This window comes from Drosophila nasuta, chromosome 3 (assembly GCF_023558535.2).
Source record: "Drosophila nasuta strain 15112-1781.00 chromosome 3, ASM2355853v1, whole genome shotgun sequence".
NCBI lineage: Eukaryota > Metazoa > Arthropoda > Insecta > Diptera > Drosophilidae > Drosophila > Drosophila nasuta.
The window spans coordinates 8,806,837-8,828,358 of NC_083457.1; the positions used below are offsets into that span (position 1 = coordinate 8,806,837).

At 36.0% G+C, this 21,522-nt stretch overlaps 3 protein-coding genes across 3 annotated transcripts; 1 reads left to right on the top strand and 2 right to left on the bottom strand.

The window, feature by feature from the left end:
- Positions 1–7,487: 7,487 nt before the first annotated feature.
- LOC132793474 (uncharacterized) lies at positions 7,488–11,038 on the bottom strand. The gene is made up of 4 exons (XM_060803415.1): positions 10,499–11,038; positions 9,529–10,438; positions 8,445–8,995; positions 7,488–8,386 (listed from the first exon to the last, which is right to left on the bottom strand). Exons 1-4 carry the CDS (start codon positions 10,975–10,977, stop codon positions 7,531–7,533), a joined length of 2,796 nt encoding a protein of 931 aa, XP_060659398.1. The 5' UTR covers positions 10,978–11,038; the 3' UTR covers positions 7,488–7,530.
- Positions 11,039–17,325: 6,287 nt separating this feature from the next.
- Positions 17,326–18,225, top strand: LOC132793475 (ATP synthase subunit a-like). The gene has a single exon (XM_060803416.1). It carries the CDS (start codon positions 17,326–17,328, stop codon positions 18,223–18,225), a length of 900 nt encoding a protein of 299 aa, XP_060659399.1.
- An 8-nt stretch (positions 18,226–18,233) lies between these two features.
- Positions 18,234–20,616, bottom strand: LOC132793482 (uncharacterized protein DDB_G0290685-like). Its single transcript, XM_060803424.1, has 2 exons — positions 18,406–20,616; positions 18,234–18,335 (listed from the first exon to the last, which is right to left on the bottom strand). The coding sequence occupies exons 1-2, from the start codon at positions 20,614–20,616 to the stop codon at positions 18,234–18,236; spliced, it is 2,313 nt and encodes a 770-aa protein (XP_060659407.1).
- Positions 20,617–21,522: the final 906 nt, after the last annotated feature.

A 21,522-nucleotide genomic window follows, 5' to 3' on the forward strand; every position in this document is an offset into this window, starting at 1 on the left:
ACTCATATAAAATAATGATTTTAATTTCATTAGAATTTAGTAACAGCCCAAATATTTTCTTATATCTATAAAGTTCTCTTAGATACATTAGCAAAAATAATAATTAAAATCAGATTTCAATTTTCATTATACACAAATATATAAATATTTTTTTTATAGGTTTCAACATTGTAATATGAAATAGTTTGTATAAAAATGTCATCTCTTAAGTCCAAGCCTAATAGTTATGCAAATATTTTAATCTTTTTATACGATTTAATACTACAACTTTTCTTAAGTTGTAACTTTAAAATTATTTATTTATAAATCATAAATAATATTAGATAAGAGGGAATACATAAAATATATAATTTCAGACACAATTTAAAACATAAATAATGTAAAATAAGTATATAATCTACAAAATAATATGCTTAATTTTTTTGAGTCAAAAAGTTAAATCCTAAATGAAATAAATTGTTAAGCAAAGCCAAAGTGCGCTCAAAAAAATTGACTTATCAAACGAAGCTGACTCTTTCTATAAATGTTTGCAGCAAATTGCAATGCTGCAGTCATGCAACCGTTGCAACTTCATCGCTGCCGCCACAAACTGGCCAAAGTTCAAACCATAGCGTGCACACCTTTTGCACAGACACCTACAACAAAAACAGCAGCAACAACAGCAGCAGCAGCAAGCAAAGCGTATTCAAGAATATCGCATGGCAGCCTAGCAACGAGCTATACATTTCTATATACATTTTTTTTTTTGCTGCTGCTCTTTGTGCCAGCCATGGAACACAAAGAATCAAGAGGTGGAGTGAGCGGCATGAAATGCGGCAAACGGCAAGCGGCAAGCTATAGCTGTGACTATATCTATATCTATGGAGCGAAAGCGCAGCTATAGCAATCTCAATTTCTTGCTGGCTGTCATGCTCTGCTTTATGTTTGCCCGACATCGTTTCGTTTCTTTTAGTTCTCTCTTTTTTTTTGAGCACACTTTTAGCGTCTCAATCAGATAGCGCAAACACAAACTGTGGGAGTATGAGGGGAGAACAACAAAAGTTGTCAATTGACGCCAAAAGTTGACGCCAGACCCAAAAAGGCAAAAGCGAGGCGAAATAGAAAATACAAAACGAGAAGAACAAAAACAGAAAAGAAGAAAATGATTGCAATAAAAAAATGAAAAGAAGAAGGTGCAAAATGCAATAACAGTTAAGTCATTGGCCCCGAATGCTGGCAAACAAGCCAAGCCATGCCACGCCAAAGGCAAACGCAAACGCAAAGACAAGGCAACGAAAGCCGCGCTCACTCGAAGGATTTTAAGCTCGCAACGATTCCGGGACACAACTAGACGGTTATAAATAACACTTAATTGCTGCACAATGTTTATAGCCCGCTGCCAATTCTGGAGACTTTGGAATGCTGGACTACCCAAGACAGAGCGAAAGGAGAGAGGCACCATTGTGCCTGGGCATTATGAGTAGTTAATTTACAGCAACAAAGTTGTTAACTGCTCCAACGAAACTGCTCGTCGAGTGGCAGTAGCTGTAGCATTGGCAGTGGCAATTTGCAGCTTCTAGTCTTTTGGTCGACTTTGTGCAAATTACCCAATTTTAAATTAACAAATTCCATTTCAACATTTTAATTAGGTTTTAAAAATTTCATGCGCCTGCCTTACTTAGCCCAGAAACCGAGAGCAGCTTCCTCGAGAGCAGCTTGCGTATTAATATGCGCCATTTCCGTTTCCGATTAGCATAGCGTGCGCTTCGCTTCGCGAGCTAGGCGAGCAAATGGCGCCCCCCAAAATGGCGGCAGCTGCGCCACCAGAAGCGCACAACACACAACACAACACAACACACAACAGGAAATGGCACAAAACTGTCTCTACAGTCAAGTGGCAAAGGGCTTCTCCCGGCCACCATGTATATGTATGTGTGTGTGTGTGTGGATGCTGTGTTTACAGTAAGCAAATGTATTTCATTTTATTTTAATTTTCATCATCATTGCACGAAACTAGCACAGGCAGCAGCAACAGCAACAATAAAGGCACTGAAATAACAACGAACAACGGCCAGCAATGAGCACAACGAAAAATTTTCACATTTAAAATCCAAAACGATAAAAAGTATCAAGCAAAACTGGTCAACACAATGAATAAACGAACAGAAAATGCTCTGTAAATTAAAAGCATGATAAAAGATGATATTGGAATATGAGACGGTTAAATAAAATTTAAATATCATATAGAAATAAACTTTGTCCTAAAACTATAATATAGCAAAATTTAAATTTAAAAGATGATATAAGAATATGAAATGATGTAAAAAATATTAATAAGGAATAAAAGTTTATTTTAAAACTATAAAAATAACAAAATTTAAATTTAATAGATTTTATTAGAATATGCAAATATTTCAAGAATTTCAATAAGGAATTAAACTTTATTTTAAAATAAAAAATACCAAAATTTAAGTCAATCGAGAAGCTCTAATGCAACAAGATTTTTAAGTGAAGTAAGTAATAATAATCCAAAAAAGAATCACCTCAATATATTATATTTTTCAAACACTACCATCAAATCTTATCCTTTATGCTGCTGACCTCATTCAGTATCTTTTTAATGGATAAAACTTCCGCAACTTAATAAACTCAAAATGCTTTTGTGTGTCTAGTTCACCCTCCATCTAGAGCCTGATAGCTAATAGACTTGGCTGAGCCATTTCATTGGGTTATAGTGTATTGTAAAGCTTGTGAGCGCTTCTCGCGTTTCGCTTGTGCAAAAGCTGCAGTTAATTTGGTGCTTCAAATTTTAATGCCAGGCCAGGGCAATGGGCAACAACAACAACGATGACGAGAGGCATTGAGAACGACCACGTTCGCCAAATGGTTACCAGGACAGGCTCTGGGCGCCGTTTTATAGTCAGACGCCAAAGCCAAAGCACCAAGCGATGTCGTCCAACGTCTGAGCTCCTCCAGCTTCAGCTTCAAGCTCTAGAAACAGATTCAACTTCAGTTGTTGTTGTTTTTGTTGTTGGTATCGTTGCCGTATAAAGGCTGTTTTGCATAAAATTCTCACATTACGCATACGCCGCGTTGTATTTACAGTTACTGAGAATTTTATTTGCGTCCAACGGTGCGGCCCTTTTTTTTTGCTTTACTTCACTTTACTTTTGCTTTGCTTTGCTTTCCTTGTTTTTGGTATGTTTGTTTTTATAGATTTTATAGCATTGTTCTGGTTGCTCTTGTTGTTGTCGCTATTATTATTTAAAGCAAGAGAAATATTTTCAACTTAATTAAACTTAAAACAGCCCTCGGATTCAAGATTCGAACAGCTGCTGTTTTGCCTCCTTAACTGCAATGCCATATAATTTTTGTGCATAAAATTCACGTTTAATGCCGCAAAGTATGCAACGCTTTTTATGATCCACCCCCGGTCGCCGGTCTCTCCTTCACCAGCATTTCACCCAGCCAGAAGTACCACCTCCACCTCCGCCACCATCACGATCTATACTAACACACAAATACATCACAAAGGTTTTTGGTGTGGACCTCTGCGTTCAATTTATGTCCCTGGGCAACAAAAATTTATTGTCAACTGATAAGCAGGCCGTGGCAAAGTAGCCCAAAGGCGAAAACATATAAAATAAAAAGTTTAGAAAAGAAAAAAACATAATCGATATGCAGAAGTTGTGATACACTTCCACGATTATTTCAAAAAGTTTGCAATCGACTTTCAATTTCACTTTTTGCAAGAAGAAATATGAACTCAATTTTGCTTTGAAATTAAAAATAAAATAAGTTTAAAATATACCAAATATATTTCATTTTAATTGTACATCATTGAACTTCACATAAATTTATATTCAATATCTACTCAACTATTCTCCGCTTTAATACAAATAAACAGGTAACCATAGCAAATTTTTAAAATAAATTTTGCTACTAGCAAAAACAAAAAAAAAAAAAAATGTCCATAACTCTTTTGCATATTTTGCTTGATATCTACGGTATTCCAACTCAGTGACCAACTTATAATACCCTCAAGCTGTGGTCAGAGAGTTAGATGGGCAAAACTGGAACTCGACTGGTTCGTCAGTTTATTGATTTTGCTTTGGCACATAAATTTTCAACGCCAGAGAAAAACTTTCGTTTTGGGTTCTCTTTTTTTTTGGTTGGGCATTGAACGCTTTTTTTATGCAAATGCATAAAAAGTGTCATGATTACCGTGTTTGTTTGCCTGGCAAAAGAAGGACGACCTGCCGCATCAATATGAAGGCATTTCTTTGACCCTAAGCCTCTAACCTCTTGTGAGCGGCAGACTCTCAAAAATGTCTCGACGCCTCCAGGCCACACTCATACCAATTGTTTGCGTTGAGAGATTTGGACAAAAATTGCTCCATATTTGAGCATATGTTGGTCGAGTTCTCTCCTCCCTGCTCCCTCTCCCCATCCTCTCTCTGGAATCTCTACTGAGTGCTGTGCGTCTGTGGCCTGATAATTGAAATGGCTCCCCAAGGACACGTTAGCCAAACGTCAACGTCTCCAACTCAATCTTTGTCGTCATCATTGTCATTTCGAGGCATTTGCCAGCCTTTATTTATTTCATTTTTGAATTTGTAGTTATTTGCCCAGTGTCCCGTGTGTGTGGGCCAGAATAAAGAAACAGGCAGAACTATGTTGGCATCCAAGTTGATCACATTAAAGTATTTTCAGTTGTGAACCGATTTAAAGCAAGTTTTTTTCACTGCAAAAACATTCTACACAAGTCTGAATTTAAATTACGAGCATAGAAAATTCTATTTCTTAAAACATTTAAAGCAATGTTTTTGCATTTTATTTTACTTATATATTTTAAATGCAAACTTGCGTGTAAACACATTTAAATTTCCAAATGCTTGACTTCAAGTAAATGAAAAATGTTATTTTCAATTTCCCATTCTCGGAGAATTTATTTAGAAAGATAGTATAAAAACTATTACAAAATGCTTTATATACATAAAGCAACACTTCAATTTATGCGATAGCTTACGCAAATAAAAATGATTATTTGTTATTTAGCATTATTAGAGAACTTATCTACAGAGACAGCATAATAATATATAAATACATTCTATATTTTCTTTCTTTATATAGCTTATACTTCAAAGTGCCGCAGCATCTTATTAGAAACATATAAACCTAACTGAATTAAATTACGACTTTAAAGTCCCAATCCATTGCATCCATTGCACAACTTAAAGCAAAGTTTTGTATTTTATTATACTTGTACTATATATTTAAATACAAGTTTAGTGTGTAAAGACTTTCATTTCATTTCACTTGCAAATGCTTGACTTCAAATAAATGAAAAGATTATTTGTTTTTTTATAATTATTAGAGAACTTATCTAGAGAAATATCATAATAATACATAAACTATTACGTTATACATTTTCCTTCAATTGTGCACATGATGCTTTATTCAGCTTCTACTCCAAAATGCATTACTTCAATTTATGAACGCTGCTCGCTGCGGTATCTTATTAGAAACATATAAACTTAATATACTCGTACCTCTGCCATTTATTCCCAAAACTTACATGCGAGCCATCGAACCATTTTTCATTTTCTGTTTCACACATAAAATATCCTCGCACGCCCCGATGCCTTTGGAAACTACTCCCCGTTGTCTGGAGGGACGCCTTGTCAACTGGTTTGAAAAATAGATTTTTACGGGCTTAGTTGCGCATCGTCAGACACGACGTCGACGTCGCCGCTGTCGTTGTCGTAGTCGGCGGTTGTGGCTGTGGAGGCTGTGTAGAAAAGAAGGATAAAATGGTGGATAAGGACGGCAAGGACGAACCGGCATTGGCAATGTGGACAGCATTTGCGTGGCATGAATTCGGTTGCAGAAATGTCTAGGGGGGGGAGAGAGAAAGGACAAATCCCGCGGGCGTTCCCTTTTGTGTCTCACTCGCGTCATTTAAAAGACATTTGCCTGTCATTTTATGCCGTGTTTGGCACAGTTTTCCACGCTGGCAAAACTTTTTCGCTTGCCAACACACAATGCAGAAGGCGCTTGTGCAGGGTAAAGGCATGGAATGACAGTGTCATTAGTTTGGCATTGGCAACACATTGCCAATACATTTGCAGCAGGTGCAGCCGTGGCAAGCGAAGTACCAAACAACAATTGAGAACAAAAAAAAAAGAGAAAAGAGAGAAAAAATATAGCCAACAACTTTTCTAATGATCAATAAGCGTTGCGAGGCCGAAAATTAGTTTAATTTAATTGCAAAATGCGCTGTGTGCGATTTTGCGAAATGTATGCAAATTATAAAAGCTGAAACGCAACTTCGCAGCAGCAGCAGCCTGGCGTTAATTTAGCAAATCGAATTGCATTGCATTAAGCTTTAATTAGCCCGGCGTGGCGTGGCTCGGTGCGGCCATTGTGCGAATTGGAATATGCAATTTGCAAATCCTAGAACAAAAAAGCACTCTCTCTCTCTTTCTCGCTTTTTGCATAATGTTAAATTTATTATTTAAACCATTTGTACAATGCGGCTCAAGCATATAACCCAGGCTCTAGATCTGCCACTCTTAACCCTCTGCTGAGCTCCCGTTGGGGGCTTTGGTTTGGGCTTTGGGCTTTGAGTTTTGCCTTTTGGCTTGCGCCAAATGAACGCGATATGCACGCGGCAAAACTTCAAAAGCGCAACAATGCCCCATTAGGAGCCCTGTTTGCTTCTAGTCGTAGGGGTGGATATTATTGGGGTGGCTCCTTAGTTTAGGATACAACAAGGTCTCGCTGCTTCGTTGCAGAACATAAAAGTTTGCTAAAGTGGCATTAACTTGAGAGGCCACGCACGCAACGTGGCGTATACGCAATATTTGAGCAGTAAGAAATATTGTATGTAGAAATGGATAACAAGCTATGATTGTTGGCCAAATATAAAATACTCTGTAGTCACTAAGTCGATGCTGCATACTCTTCTGATAATAAACATAAGAACTTAAAAATAGAGAAGCCATTACTTAAACATTTCAATTAAATCTTCTGAGTTTAAAATAAACACAACAAGTGAAATTCAACACACAACACATTCATAACGCACTCGACAATATGTAATTTTATTTATTTGAATTACTTCAAGCAGTACCATTAAGGGCACATACCTTTGCCATTCTAAAGGGTATGTGCCACTAAATTTTCAACTGAAAGTCTACAAAAACCTGAGCTTACAAAGCTCAAGCTGCCACAGTTGTTGCGTAATAAAATTCATTTGCTTGTGTGTATGCTTGAATGTAACTCATATGTTTACGTTTAACTGTGCCATTGTTAAACATACACACACAGGGAGAGTGAGAAGTTTTCACTTATGCAATTTTATCCATTAAACGTATATTGCAATTTCCATAGCATACTTTTTAGAGCACTTGCAAATCATAAGGGAATTGCAGTAAACTTTATAGTTGTCAATAGAAATTTAAGTACATACTATTTTGCAAGAAATTACAAATAGGGAAACACCGTTTTAATTGAAAAATTACAATGTATTTAAATAATCCATGTATCTTAAAGTCCTACCGTAATTGGCTCATGAATTATACCGTAAAATAAAGGCAGCTTCGTTATATCATTGCGCACCAACATTATGAAAGGTTCATCGGCTCGAAACGTTGCTGCTGCAGCAGTTCTAACCTCGACGGCTCCAGTTCCGTCGCCTACTTCGGTGCCCTTCTCATCGACTCTGAAGTAAATTTTTTGACAAAATTGTGTAACAGTAAAATCATCGAGCACCTTCGTTGCAAACGATCCTCGACTGGCAGCCTTTTTATTCTTAAAGCTCTGCAATGGATCGAAAATGCTGCCCAGGCCCATTCGCTCCATGGGCGATCGCAATACCAGCATTTTGTCGAATTTCATCCTTGGAAGAACCACACTTGTTGAACTCCGTCTCATCTTTTTAATCATTTCCTCAATGCTTTCAGCAGTTAGTTTCTCATGAAATGCTTCCAATAATTTCACCGACGATTTCAAGGGTTTTATCAAGTACATTGTGGTCATTTCGCCCTCATAGGGAATGCCAATAATGTGACATTCCAGATGTGTATTTAAATAATACGGCAAAGCTCCAGCTCCTGTCATCATGGGCACTGAAATTGGTTTCTCAGACCCATCACGATTGCGATAGAAATCCCTATTTTTAGTGAGGCCAGTGATAAAGTCCATTTCCCACTTTGCTTTCAGTGTCAATATGGACATAATTACTCTATCTGTGTTTGTATCAAAAGTGTTTCGTACCATCTCATCTACATTCTCGTCGGTCTGCATATCTATCCATGAATTGATTGTGTTCATGGCTTCCACAGAACGACGTTTGAAATCGACATGCAATATATCGGGAAGATAATTGGCTGTAATCTTATGCCTGTAATTAAGAGAAAATTTACGAAAATTATATTTTTATTACGTCAATACATTCTTACCTGTGTGATAGCTTTAAACTTGTGCCCTTTTGCAGAAATAATCCATTTGCTAAACGCACTGTTTGCGTTCCGTTTCCATGCATTACATACGCCCGCATACTTTCATCTGTACTGTCTTGATGCCAAGGATCAGTTTTGCGCAACGGCGACGTATTCTCCTTGATCGACGAGACGACGTCCTGCAACATTAGGCCGAATTGTTGATGCAACTTCTCCAAATCGGTTTGGCCAAACAACTCGGTCAAATTCGATAGGCGTTCATCTCTGGTGCCAATCATAATAATCGCCAAGGCGGACATAATACTAACTGGCGAGAATACAATTGTTTTGGGGTTGTCGGTGATCATTTGACTCTTGATCTTCAATGCAAAGCTCAAAACTTTCAATGCGATGGCATCTGAGATTGCCACGTCAACTTCTGGAACCGCAATTTGGGCTTGAAGAATTCCAGAAAAAAGCAGGCAAGCAAATGCCACAATAATATAGCCAAATAGCTGCATTTTCACTAATCTTTGTTTGTCGCAACTGAATGCATAATATAAACTGGCAATCTATTGTTAAGCGTCTAAATCATACATAGCATGAATATAATTTAGTTTGTAATATCGCATTAGAATCGCTAAGAAGCGTTAAAATTTAAAATTACAATTTACCAGAATAATCAACAAAAAATTGAAATATTTACTAAGAAAAGAAATCGAGAAAGAATTTCCGATTATATTATAATTAATTTATAATAATATAATATTTAAAATGTGTGTTCTACTGGATTACATAATTATAAATTAGTGTGTAATATTATAATTGCATTTCTTAGAAATCTTAGCAAAAGATAATGGCAAATTGACAAAATGATTATGAATATAAAGAATGCCAAAAAAAAAATATAATATTAACAAAACTGTGAGACTCCATAAAAAATAGCTCGCTATTATTCTTAAAATTTAGCAAATCAATATACCAATATATACAAAATACTTGAATATACCGAAGGCCTTATTTGGTATATCGATTTAATAATACATTCAAAAACTAATATTCTTTAATATATGCGATATTTTATTCTATTTTCACAAACATTTCAAGATGGAGGCTTATTAATGATGCCATAGAATAAAGGAAGCCTTGTGAAATCATTCCGCACCAGAAGTATAAATGGACTGTTTATAACAAAATCGACAAGAGCTACAGTTCTCGACATGGAGGCTTCAGTTGCAATAGCTCCTTCGGTGCCCTTCTCAGTCACATCGAGTCTAACCTTGTGAATAATATCCATGATGTAAAGATCAGCTGATCTTCTCGGTTCCGACTCCGCAAATTTTCGTTGCGTTTCCAAATTCTTCAGATTTCCAACAGCATCCGATTGATAAAGCTGAGTGCTCGAGTTGCCCGAGGCGATTAAAGATAAGTCATAATTTTTGTTACTAAAGATGCCCTTAATACCGAAATCATTTAGCTGATATTTCAAATGGTCCCCACCAATAATGCGCATCTTTGGAAGACGAATCTTTCCAGTGATTGACCTCATTTTGCTGATCATTTCTTCAATAGATTCGGCTGTAAGTGTTTTTTGAAACTTTTTCAACCGTCGAATCGATGATTGGAAAGGTTGTATGATGTACAGAGTGTTTTGGCTGCCACGATACGGAATTCCGAGAATGAGACAATTCCTTCTCTTGTTTAGATCAAAGGTATAGCTACCTGTTGCCACCATAGTTGGAACATACAGCTTAGTCTTAGAGTCATATCCGTCAGGATAGAAGGGCTCTGACCGGGTTTCGTAAAAATTATTTATCCATCGGGCGTTAAAGTACATTGTGTTGGTCAAAGTCATACGAGTGGAGTTATTAATATTATATAAATTAACTATATTCGTTATTTTGCTTTTTGTCTTCTGCGTTACCCATACGTTCATGAGATCGACAGCGGTCGCCGGATCCTTTTCGAAATCGACAGGATAAATTTCCGAGTTATAGATTTGAGCTAAGGCTTGCCTATGTGATAAACAAAGAAATAGTTGAAAAATTATATTACTTTATTTTTCTATTTCCCACCTGTAATCAAGATTTATGCTGTGATCCTGCTGGACAAAGAGTCCACTCCCAATGAACACCTGTTGAGTTTCTTTCACCTCTTTCTTTATCCTCTTATCGACAGGATCGTTGGATAAAGTGTATGTAATATCATTGTAGGTTTGTTGAGCATTCCTTAGCATATAGCCAAATTGCTCGTGTAACTTCACCGTATCCTTAATCCTGAACTGCTTGGATAGCTCGATGAAACTTCCTCCTTTGGCGGCCAGCAACAGAGACGCTAGAGCGGACGCGATACTCACGGGTGAAATCAAAAATGTGTCTGCGTAAACTCCGGTCATCTGTTTTGTCATCAATTGCAAACCCAAATTCATCACATCCTCAGCTATGAGATGTGATGCAGGAACATCTACAATGCCATATGGGCCTTGAGCTTGTGAAATTCCAACTAAAAGGAGACAGGCCAAGGCCACCATTACTAAATGCATTGAGTGCATCATATAGCACAACAATTTAACAATAAAAATGCTTCACAATTGAGAGAATGCGCCACTTTCACTGCCGTTGTGAAACTGTTTCTATAATGCGGGTTACGATCGAATTTATAGCGTAAAGCGAAGCGAATTGTAAACTAATTCTACTAATTGAAAATTAGTCAGATAAAAATTTTAGGTTATGAAAGCACTTCTAGAGTAAAGGCATATAAACTGACATAACAAATTAATTCTGAAATGAAAGCAACAATAGATTGCAAATTTGTCATACAAGATACAAAATTAAGATTTGAAGTTAAAGCCTTTGTGGTGAATAAAAAACTTTATAAGCACCCCCGAACAATTTTCCTTCTTTAAAATTATAATTATAAATACTTAACAAAAAAATAAGAGAAAAACCAAATTAATGCTAAGAAATTTCTGAAATAACATATAAATTATAACTTTAATGACAGTTTTAAAAATTTGATCTATATCGAGAATATAATATATCGAAAATATAGCGGAATGAAATCTTTCCAAAAGTTCGTTAACTTATTGAATCAAATACTTTTAAGCCTGAAATCAATTACTTATTAAAAATTAAACTTGTCCAAATTCTAACAAAAATGCAAATGTGACTTTTATGAGAATTATGAGTATAAATTTCTAATTTGTTGAATTTGCTAATATTTGAAGACTTTCTAGAAAAAAGTATTTATAATAGTTCCAATAGTTATAAATTCTTTCAGCAGCACTAAAAATAACTAGAGAATAAAGATATTCATTTACCGAATACATTACTTTGTTGCATAATATTGTACTTATTTTCTGTTCACTTTTCACTGTTATGAGCGTTTAACCAAAAACTTTGCACTTAAAAAAAATGTTAAAAAAAAAAATAGAAGCGGAAGCGTAAAACGTTCGTTGGGTAAGCATAAAATTATTATCAACCCGCGCAAGGACACTAGCAACGGCAACAGCAACAGCAAGAGAAGCAGCAACAACTACATACACCAAAAGCAACATCAACATCAGCAAACGCACGCAATGTTGTAGAACAAATATAAAGTTTTCGTTTTTTTTTTGCGCTTGTGTTTTTGTTGCTCCTTTACCAGACATTTTTCGGACGCAGTTTTGCATGGCGACGTTGCTAAATGAACCGAGAGAAAAAATTATCCGAAAAATACGAAAAACAAAAAATGAAAAATAAAATAAAAAATTCATATCAAGAAGAAATGTTTGACATTGAGCACAACGACGATTCCATGCACTATAAAGTATAAATTGAAAATTTGTGATATATTGAAGAGGAAAGAAAATATAAAGATAATTTTTAAGGAGATATTTAAACAGCTCAACTGGGATTGATATATGTATATTCACTAATCATCAACATTAAAGACTCAAATCAAAATATAAAGGAAATGATAAATTTCTAATTAACAATTATTTCGATTATCAGTAAGAAATACAAACTCGTACTTGAATGAATTGTACAAATATTAAATGCCTTACTTTACAAATTATCTAAAGAAAATTGCGTATTGGCGACAAATTTGAGAAAGTTTTACATGCAACTTTACAGTCGATAGGGCAACGCGATAAATGTGTGTTTAAAAGCAGTCGGCAAAGTTGAGCGTTAAAAAACATTTCAACACTTGGCGCACATGGTGTCACAACAGCTCCAGCAACAACAATAACAACAACAACAATAACAGCAGCTAAAATAATAACAACAACAACAAGATGAGCAATGGAACAGATATAGCGACACATGACCGAAGCGTGGGGCAACCACAGTGACAACAAGAAACAAAAAACAACGGCAAACTGTTTGGCGGTGCTTATTTTTTATGAGTGCCCCGGTCCGGTCCAGTTTGCTCGGGAAGTTGAAGTGGAGGGAGGAGCCAACTGAGGGTCGCGTTCATGTCCATGTCCATGTCCGCTTTTCGTCCTTGTCCGCATCATTGTGCAGTAATTTTCATAAATTGCGTCCCCGACTATTAGCGTTACTTCTAACGCCGCGTTGAAAGCATAACAACAACATTTTTGTTGGTCAACACAAACAACAGCAACCAGCAACAGCAGCAGCAGCAGCAGCAGCGACAGCAACAGCCACACAACAACTTGACTCTTAGATCAAAGATAAAAGCTCGCGGAAAAGCGAAGAAAATAAACTTTAGATATACGCAGAAAGATAACGAAATAAATTTATTTATCATGCAAATGTGGCAAACACACACACGCACACAACAACAACTGACAGTATGACAGGTTGGCAGTCGCAGTCGTTAGACAGCCAGTCATTCATCCCGTCATCCAGTCAGCCATGCATTCATTCATTCATTCATTCGTGCATTTCTTTAGTCGTGTCTGTTGAAGCGTGATTCGAACCGCGAGGCGGTATATGAAAATATTTCGCTTGTTAACTTTTTAAACAGCAGCAGCAGCAGCAAGTGGAAGGGGAGGCAACAACTGCCCCCGCAGGCAACTCCTTCACCTGCTGCTCCCCTTTCGCTCTCCATTCTCAGATTGCTGCCAGACAAAATGCTGAAATGTGGAACAGACGAACAAACTACACACAAAACTGAAAGTAAAAGCAATGAGAAACTGAAGACTTGCCAGTTGCAAGTTGCAGCTTCAACTTCAAGTTGACTCAGAGTTGCAGTCGTAGATGGAGATGGAGTCTGAGATATGGAGGGGAAGGCAAAGGCAGCTGTAGTTGAAGCTGCAGAGTTATCTGACAGCAGAGCCGTGTGTTTGGGTGCAGTTTAAATTGAAACCCAGAAGGGAAAAACAAACTGGAATATTTAATATGTTATGCAAAAATGCGTTCGACATTCGCTGGGGAGCTAAAAGCTGTTGCATTGTGTGTAAGTGCAGTTGCAGTAAGTGTGGCAAACGGACTGTGTTGCAAGGAGGCAAGCAACGAACGACGTCAACTGGCAACGCCAGCAATACGTTTAAAATAATATCAGTCACTACAAAAGCAAACACACACAAATGGCACAATAAGAGGAACAACAACAACTTTATAGTAAACATGCACGATAGCGAGGGCTTCTTTAGAAGTTTTTTGCTATTGAGTTTTTGTGCATGTGCGAATAATTATTTTTTATACCATATGCAGACAACAATGGATAAAAATTAAATAATATGTACGTGTTTTTTATTAACACCTTATTCTAATATACTTTAAATACTTTAAATATTATTATAGCAAAACATAATGGTCATTTATGCATTATATTTTATAATTAAACTAAAAAGCTTTAGCTCTAGGATGAATACAAATAATTAACGATTAAAAACAAATATTATAAATATAAACGAAACATTTTATTTTTTTTAAATACTTGAATTAGCAAAATTCTTAATATTTATAAAATTGTACTTTTAATTTTAGTAAAATCTGATTTTTGAAGACAACACTAAACCCAACAAAACAAACAAAATATATGGTGAATGATTTTCCAACAAGCTGTTTAGTTATTCTTTTGTAAAACTTTCAAAATACAATAGAACCACCAGTTATCATTTAAATCACGTTTCTAGTAAGTGTTATTATCAAAAATCTGCCTTTATTTGAAATTTGTAGATCAAGTAAATTAAGTTCCCTTCAACTATTTTATTAATGGTTTCCAAGTTTGTAAATTTATGTGTTTTACTATTTGTAGTAACTTCTCGTCCAACTCTCGGAAACAGTTGCATGGCCTGTCATAGTTTCGGCATTTCTATCAGTCACTTTCAAGCCTGTTTCCTATCCCGCTTTCAGTCAATTTTTTGCCCATTCCAGCAACACTTTTTACGTTCCCTGAGCGCTGCCAAGCAAAACAAAAGCACGAATAACAAATTATGTATGACTTTGTGGAATTGCCAATACCCTTATCAAACATAAATACATCATATTTGAAGATGGATCAAATGCTAAATGATTGACAGTTGCCAGCAACAGTATTGAACATCAAATGAATTCGTGATGAATAATAAATGTGATTTAATCTCGCAGATGTCGATGCGACTGCTTAAAAGAAAGTGTATGTAGTTGCGGCTTTATTGTATTTCGATCAGCTGCAGCGCACAACAACAATAAGCACAATAACCGACAGCAATCACGTGGGACTCTTGGAGCAATGCACATACACACACACACTCACACACACAGACTTGTAGTTCCCTTTTGCTCATCCTGCATGCATTAATATTGCACATGCAAAATTGGAAATAACTGATGGATGCCGTCAAAAAAATGCTGCTGCTGCTGCTGCTACCGACTGCTCCCTGATGGCGACACGCCCCACCTGCCACACACACACACACACACACTTGCAACCCGCTCCCAAAAGTGTCGCGAGCGGCAACATTTGCGGAAGAAGAAATAAAAACGCACACAAACACTCACACACACACACACACACTTTTGGAAGGTGAAGGCGTGGCAAGTTGTGCATTCCTGACATTAATAAATCGATGTATGAAATTCCTGCCGCCATTCGCATTCCCCCTCGCTAACCAGCGCCCTTCGACAAGCTGCAACAGCCGGCAGGTCACTTTAGGCCACCCATTTGACAAAAGCATGCCACAACACACTGCCTCACACACACACTCTCACTGTCGACGGCACTTTGCTGCACACTCACACACACACACACATGCATTTTTAATTAATTTCATGCAATTTGTACGAGTCGAGGGCGATGAGTGAGGTGGACAGGGTCAAGGGGGGCTGGCAACGCTCTGCAATTTGCCAGGGTTAAGCCGATAAGTGCATTTTTAATGTAACCCAATGAATTTTCTATTACATTTTAATTTAAAATAACAAAAAATAAGAGCAAAAACAGCAGACTAGCAAAAAGCGTCGACCATAGTGGAAAAGTGAAGAGAAGAGTGAGGGACAACAGAGTAGAGTAGTTGGCAAAGAGTAAATAAAAAATAACGAAAAAACAAAGTGAACAGCAGACGGTCGCGCTTTTTGGTCAAAGTAATTTGATTAAAGATTTAGATTAATCGTTTTATACAGATTTAATGGCATACAAATCTCTATCGCAACGTGCTTCACAGTTCCACATCAATCATGTCTAAAGTTTCCCCTTGATTTTCATATTGATATCTCAACTACAACAACGCAAAAAAAAAACTATCAATTAGGCTAATGGTGAAGCGGGCGATGGAACAAAAATGTGAGTTTGAAATGCAAAAGAGCCATGCAAATAATGAAACTAATGAGTTGAGTGGTTTTTTGCAGTGGCTTCATCGACAATATTCCTAATATTTTACTTTACAGCACTTTTCACATTTGTTTCCATTTTTTGTGCTGAATGAATAATAGAGTCTGTCGATTTCGAATGCCACTTTTGTATCAATTATACAAATATTTATGTTGCAGACTTTCGAAAAAGTTTTTGTGTCTCTAATTAATTAATTGCAAAGTATGTCTAAAATACTACTCTAAATTATAATATATTTATAACAATACAAACAAAATCCAAACATCACTAAAAATAACACATGCTTTAATCTTTTATTCGTAAAGAAAATTAAGATTATCCCAAATTTATGACAATATTTCTTTTACTTTTACCTTTGTCCTTTTTATTTTTTTTAGGTTTGCCCCTACTTATTACTTTGTATTCCCGCTCGTCATAATCATCAAAATCAAATTCTTGCTCTCCATTATCGTGTTGTCCAAGTTCTTGATCTTCTTCGTCTTGCTCTACAGAATCATGTTCTCCAAATTCATTCTCTCCATCATCATGTTCTCCTTCATCTTGCTGTACAGAATCATTTTCTTCATCATCATTCTCTACATAATGATATTCTCCAAAATCTTGCTCTAAATCGTTCTCTGCATAATCGTGTTCTTCAAGATATTGTTCTCCATAATCATGTTCTCCAAATGCTGATATTGTGAAAATACCAAGAATTACACAAAAAGCAAAGTATCCAAAATGCATCTTAAACTACAACTTTTCTTCTGACCACAAATTCGAATAATACGAACTTTAAATACCCAGAAAATTTTATCATGGCTTGTAAATGAAAATTAAATTAGCTTTGCATTAAATTAATATGCAAAATTGATTGGTTTCGCATAATTTCTTTCCAAATCGAAATAATATTGCCTTCAATAATATTTTGAAGCAGATTTGGTGTAAAATTAAATTATACTTGTTGTCTACTTAACTTAAACTTTTATTTGTAAAAAAAAACTCAGATTTTCACAAATTTATATTTATTTATTTATTATTTTTTTTTTTTGATTACCCCTACTTATTAAGTTACTTAAACTCCAACATCTTGATCTCAGTTATCATGATCTCCAACATTTTTCTATTTATTATCATGTTCTCCAAGTTTTTGTTCTTCATTAACATGTTCTCCAACATCTTGCTCTACATTATCGTGTTCTCCAAGTTTCTGTTCTTCATCATCATGTTCTCCAAGTGTTTGCTCTTCATTATTATGTTCTCCAACATCTTGCTCTACATTATCGTGTTCTTCAACATCTTGCTCTACATTATCGTGTTCTTCAAGTTTCTGTTCTTCATCATCATGTTCTCCAAGTGTTTGCTCTTCATTATTATGTTCTCCAACATCTTGCTTTACATTATCGTGTTCTCCATAATTATGTTCTCCAACATCTTGCTCTACATCATCTCCAAGTTTTTGCTCGTCATTAGCATGTTCTCCTTTATCTTGCTCTACATTATCATGTTCTCCAACATCTTGCTCTACATTATCGTGTTCTCCAAGTTTTTGTTCTTCATTATCATGTTCTCCAAGTATCTGCTCATCATTATTATGTTCTCCAACAACTTGCTCTACATTATCGTGTTCTCCATTATTATGTTCTCCAACATCTTGCTCTACATTATCATGTTCTCCAACAACTTGCTCATCATGGTGTTCTCCAAGTTTTTGCACTTCTTTATCATGTTCTCCAACATCTTGCTCTACTTTAACTCCAAGTTTTTGCTCGTCATTAGCATTTTCTCCTATATCTTGTTCTACATAATCATGTTCTCCAACATCTTGCTCTTTATTATCGTGTTCTCCAACATCTTGCTCTACATTATCGTGTTCTCCAAGTTTTTGTTCTACATTATCATTTTCTCCGAGCTTTTGTTCTTCATCATCATATTCTTCAACATCTTGCTCTACATCATCATGTTGCCCAACATCATGCTCTCCATTATCATCTTCTCCAACATCTTGCTCTACATCATCATGTTGACCAACATCTTGCACTTGATAATCGTATTCTTCTATTAATTCCTGCTCTAAATCATTCTCTCCAGAATCGTGTACTCCAAGTTCTTGCTCTCCATAATCATCATCTTCAATATCTTCCTTCCTATAATCCTCTTCTCCAAATTCTTGTTCTAAATCATTCTCTCCAAGTTCTTGCTCTCCATAATCATCATCTCCAGCATCTTCCTCTTTATAATCCACTTCTCCAAATTCTTCCTCTAAATCATTCTCTCCAAGTTCTTGATCTCCATTATCATCATCTCCAACATCTTTATCTTCAAAGTCATCTTTTTCAAATTCTTGGTCTAAATCATTCTCTCCAAGTTCTTGCTCTCCATAAGCATCATCTCCAGCATCTTCCTCTTTATAATCCTCTTCTCCAAATTCTTCCTCCAAATCATTCTCTCCAAGTTCTTGCTCTCCATTATCATCATCTCCAACCTCTTTCTCTTCAAAGTCATCTTTTTCAAATTCTTGCTCTAAATCATTCTCTCCAAGTTCTTGCTCTCCATAAGCATCATCTCCAGCATCTTCCTCTTTATAATCCTCTTCTCCAAATTCTTCCTCTAAATCATTCTCTCCAAGTTCTTGCTCTCCATAATCATCATCTCCAGCATCTTCCTCTTTATAATACTCTTCTCCAAATTCTTCCTCTAAATCATTCTCTCCAGGTTCTTGCTCTCCATTATCATCATCTCCAACATCTTTCTCTTCAAAGTCATCTTTTTCAAATTCTTTATCTAAATCATTCTCTCCAAGTTCTTGCTCTCCATAAGCATCATCTCCAGCATCTTCCTCTTTATAATCCTCTTCTCCAAATTCTTCCTCCAAATCATTCTCTCCAAGTTCTTGCTCTCCATTATCATCATCTCCAACATCTTTCTCTTCAAAGTCGTCTTTTTCAAATTCTTGGTCTAAATCATTCTCTCCAAGTTCTTGCTCTCCATAAGCATCATCTCCAGCATCTTCCTCTTTATAATCCTCTTCTCCAAATTCTTCCTCTAAATCATTCTCTCCAAGTTCTTGCTCTCCATAATCATCATCTCCAGCATCTTCCTCTTTATAATCCTCTTCTCCAAATTCTTCCTCTAAATCATTCTCTCCAGGTTCTTGCTCTCCATTATCATCATCTCCAACATCTTTCTCCTCAAAGTCATCTTTTTCAAATTCTTGGTCTAAATCATTCTCTCCAAGTTCTTGCTCTCCATAAGCATCATCTCCAGCATCTTCCTCTTTATAATCCTCTTCTCCAAATTCTTCCTCTAAATCATTCTCTCCAAGTTCTTGCTCTCCATAATCATCATCTCCAGCATCTTCCTCTTTATAATACTCCTCTCCAAATTCTTCCTCTAAATCATTCTCTCCAGGTTCTTGCACTCCATTATCATCATCTCCAACATCTTTCTCTTCAAAGTCATCTTTTTCAAATTCTTTGTCTAAATCATTCTTTCCAAGTTCTTGCTCTCCATAAGCATCATCTCCAGCATCTTCCTCTTTATAATCAATTTCTCCAAATTCTTCCTCTAAATCATTCTTTTCAAGTTCTTGCTCTCCATAAGCATCATCTCCAGCATCTTCCTCTTTATAATCCTCTTCTCCAAATTCTTCCTCTAAATCATTCTCTCCAAGTTCTTGCTCTCCATAAGCATCATCTCTAGCATCTTCCTCTTCATAATCCTCTTCTCCAAATTCTTCGTCTAAATCATTCTCTCCAAGTTCTTGCTCTCCATTATCATCATCTCCAACATCTTTCTCTTCAAAGTCATCTTTTTCAAATTCTTTGTCTAAATCATTCTTTCCAAGTTCTTGCTCTCCATAAGCATCATCTCCAGCATCTTCCTCTTTATAATCCTCTTCTCCAAATTCTTCCTCTAAATCATTCTCTCCAAGTTCTTGCTCTCCATTATCATCATCTCCAACATCTTTCTCTTCAAAGTCATCTTTTTCAAATTCTTGGTCTAAATCATTCTCTCCAAGTTCTTGCTCTCCATAAGCATCATCTCCAACATCTTTCTTTTCATAGTCATCTTTTTCAAATTTTTGCTCTCCATTATCGTGTTCTCCAAGTTCTTGTTCTCCATCAATTCGCTCTACAGAATCATGTTCTTCAACATCGCGCTCTATAGAATCATATTCTTCGACATCTCGCTCTGCGGAATCATATTCTTCAACATCTCGCTCATCTCCAAATTCATGCTCTTCATCATCATGTTCTCCATCATCTCGCTCTAAAGAATCATTTTCATGTTCTCCAAATTCTTGGTCTATATCGTTCTCTCCATAATCGTCTTCTCCAAGATCTTGTTTATCAAAGTCATGTTCTCCAAATGCTCGCTTTCCATATCTAGCTGGAGCTGCTGATATTGTAAAAATACCAAGAATAACACAAAAAGCGAAGTATCCAAAACGCATCTTAAACTGTAACTTTTCACCTGCCCACAAATTCAAATAATCAACCTTTTAAATACAAAAAAAAAACCCATGACTTGTCAATGTATTGAATTAGCTTTGCTTAGAATATTATGCAAAATTGATCGGTTTCGCTGGTTTTCTTTCCAAGTCGAATCTTTATTCTATTCTATAATATTTTGAAACAGTTTTGGTTTAAAATCAAATTAAACCTCTCGTCTACTTGACGGTCTTCTAAATTGTTCGCTTTTAGTACATTTTTCTATTGCCATTCCATTCAGTCATGTTTTCAATTTAATTTAAATGTGTTGACAAATAAGATTAATATACTATTAAATAAATATCTGCGACATCAATGACATTGATGTATGTTTACAAGTTATCTTGACTGACGCTTGGCTGGGCATTTAAAAAGATTTCCGCTGCTTGCAAGAATAGGAGCAACGATGTATATTGTTCTTACGCTCATTTGGGTGTTATTACCGAACCATAAAAATCACACTCAACTGCTGCTACTGATATTATATATATCTACGATATGGTATCCGTACATATATACATTGAGTACTTCTGGTTCTGTTGCTTTTGGCGCCGTTTTGGCTACAAAACAAATTCATCAAAAAATGCGCATACTTCATTTACGGCCAAACAATTTTATAACCAATTTTTATGATGGTGGCAAAGCCATACTCCTCATCTCTCTTGCTCCTATATCGTTCCCCTACCAATTTGAAGGCAACAAAAGCTTACAAACATAAAAAATGATGTAAATTTTTTAAAAATGCCAACTTGTTTACAAATAAATAGCCCGGTTTTTTTTGTGTGTTTTGTGCAAATATTAGAGAGGAGCCCCGAAGTCCCGAAGCAAAAACAAAACAAAAACAAAAGAAAGAGAAAAGAAGAAATGAG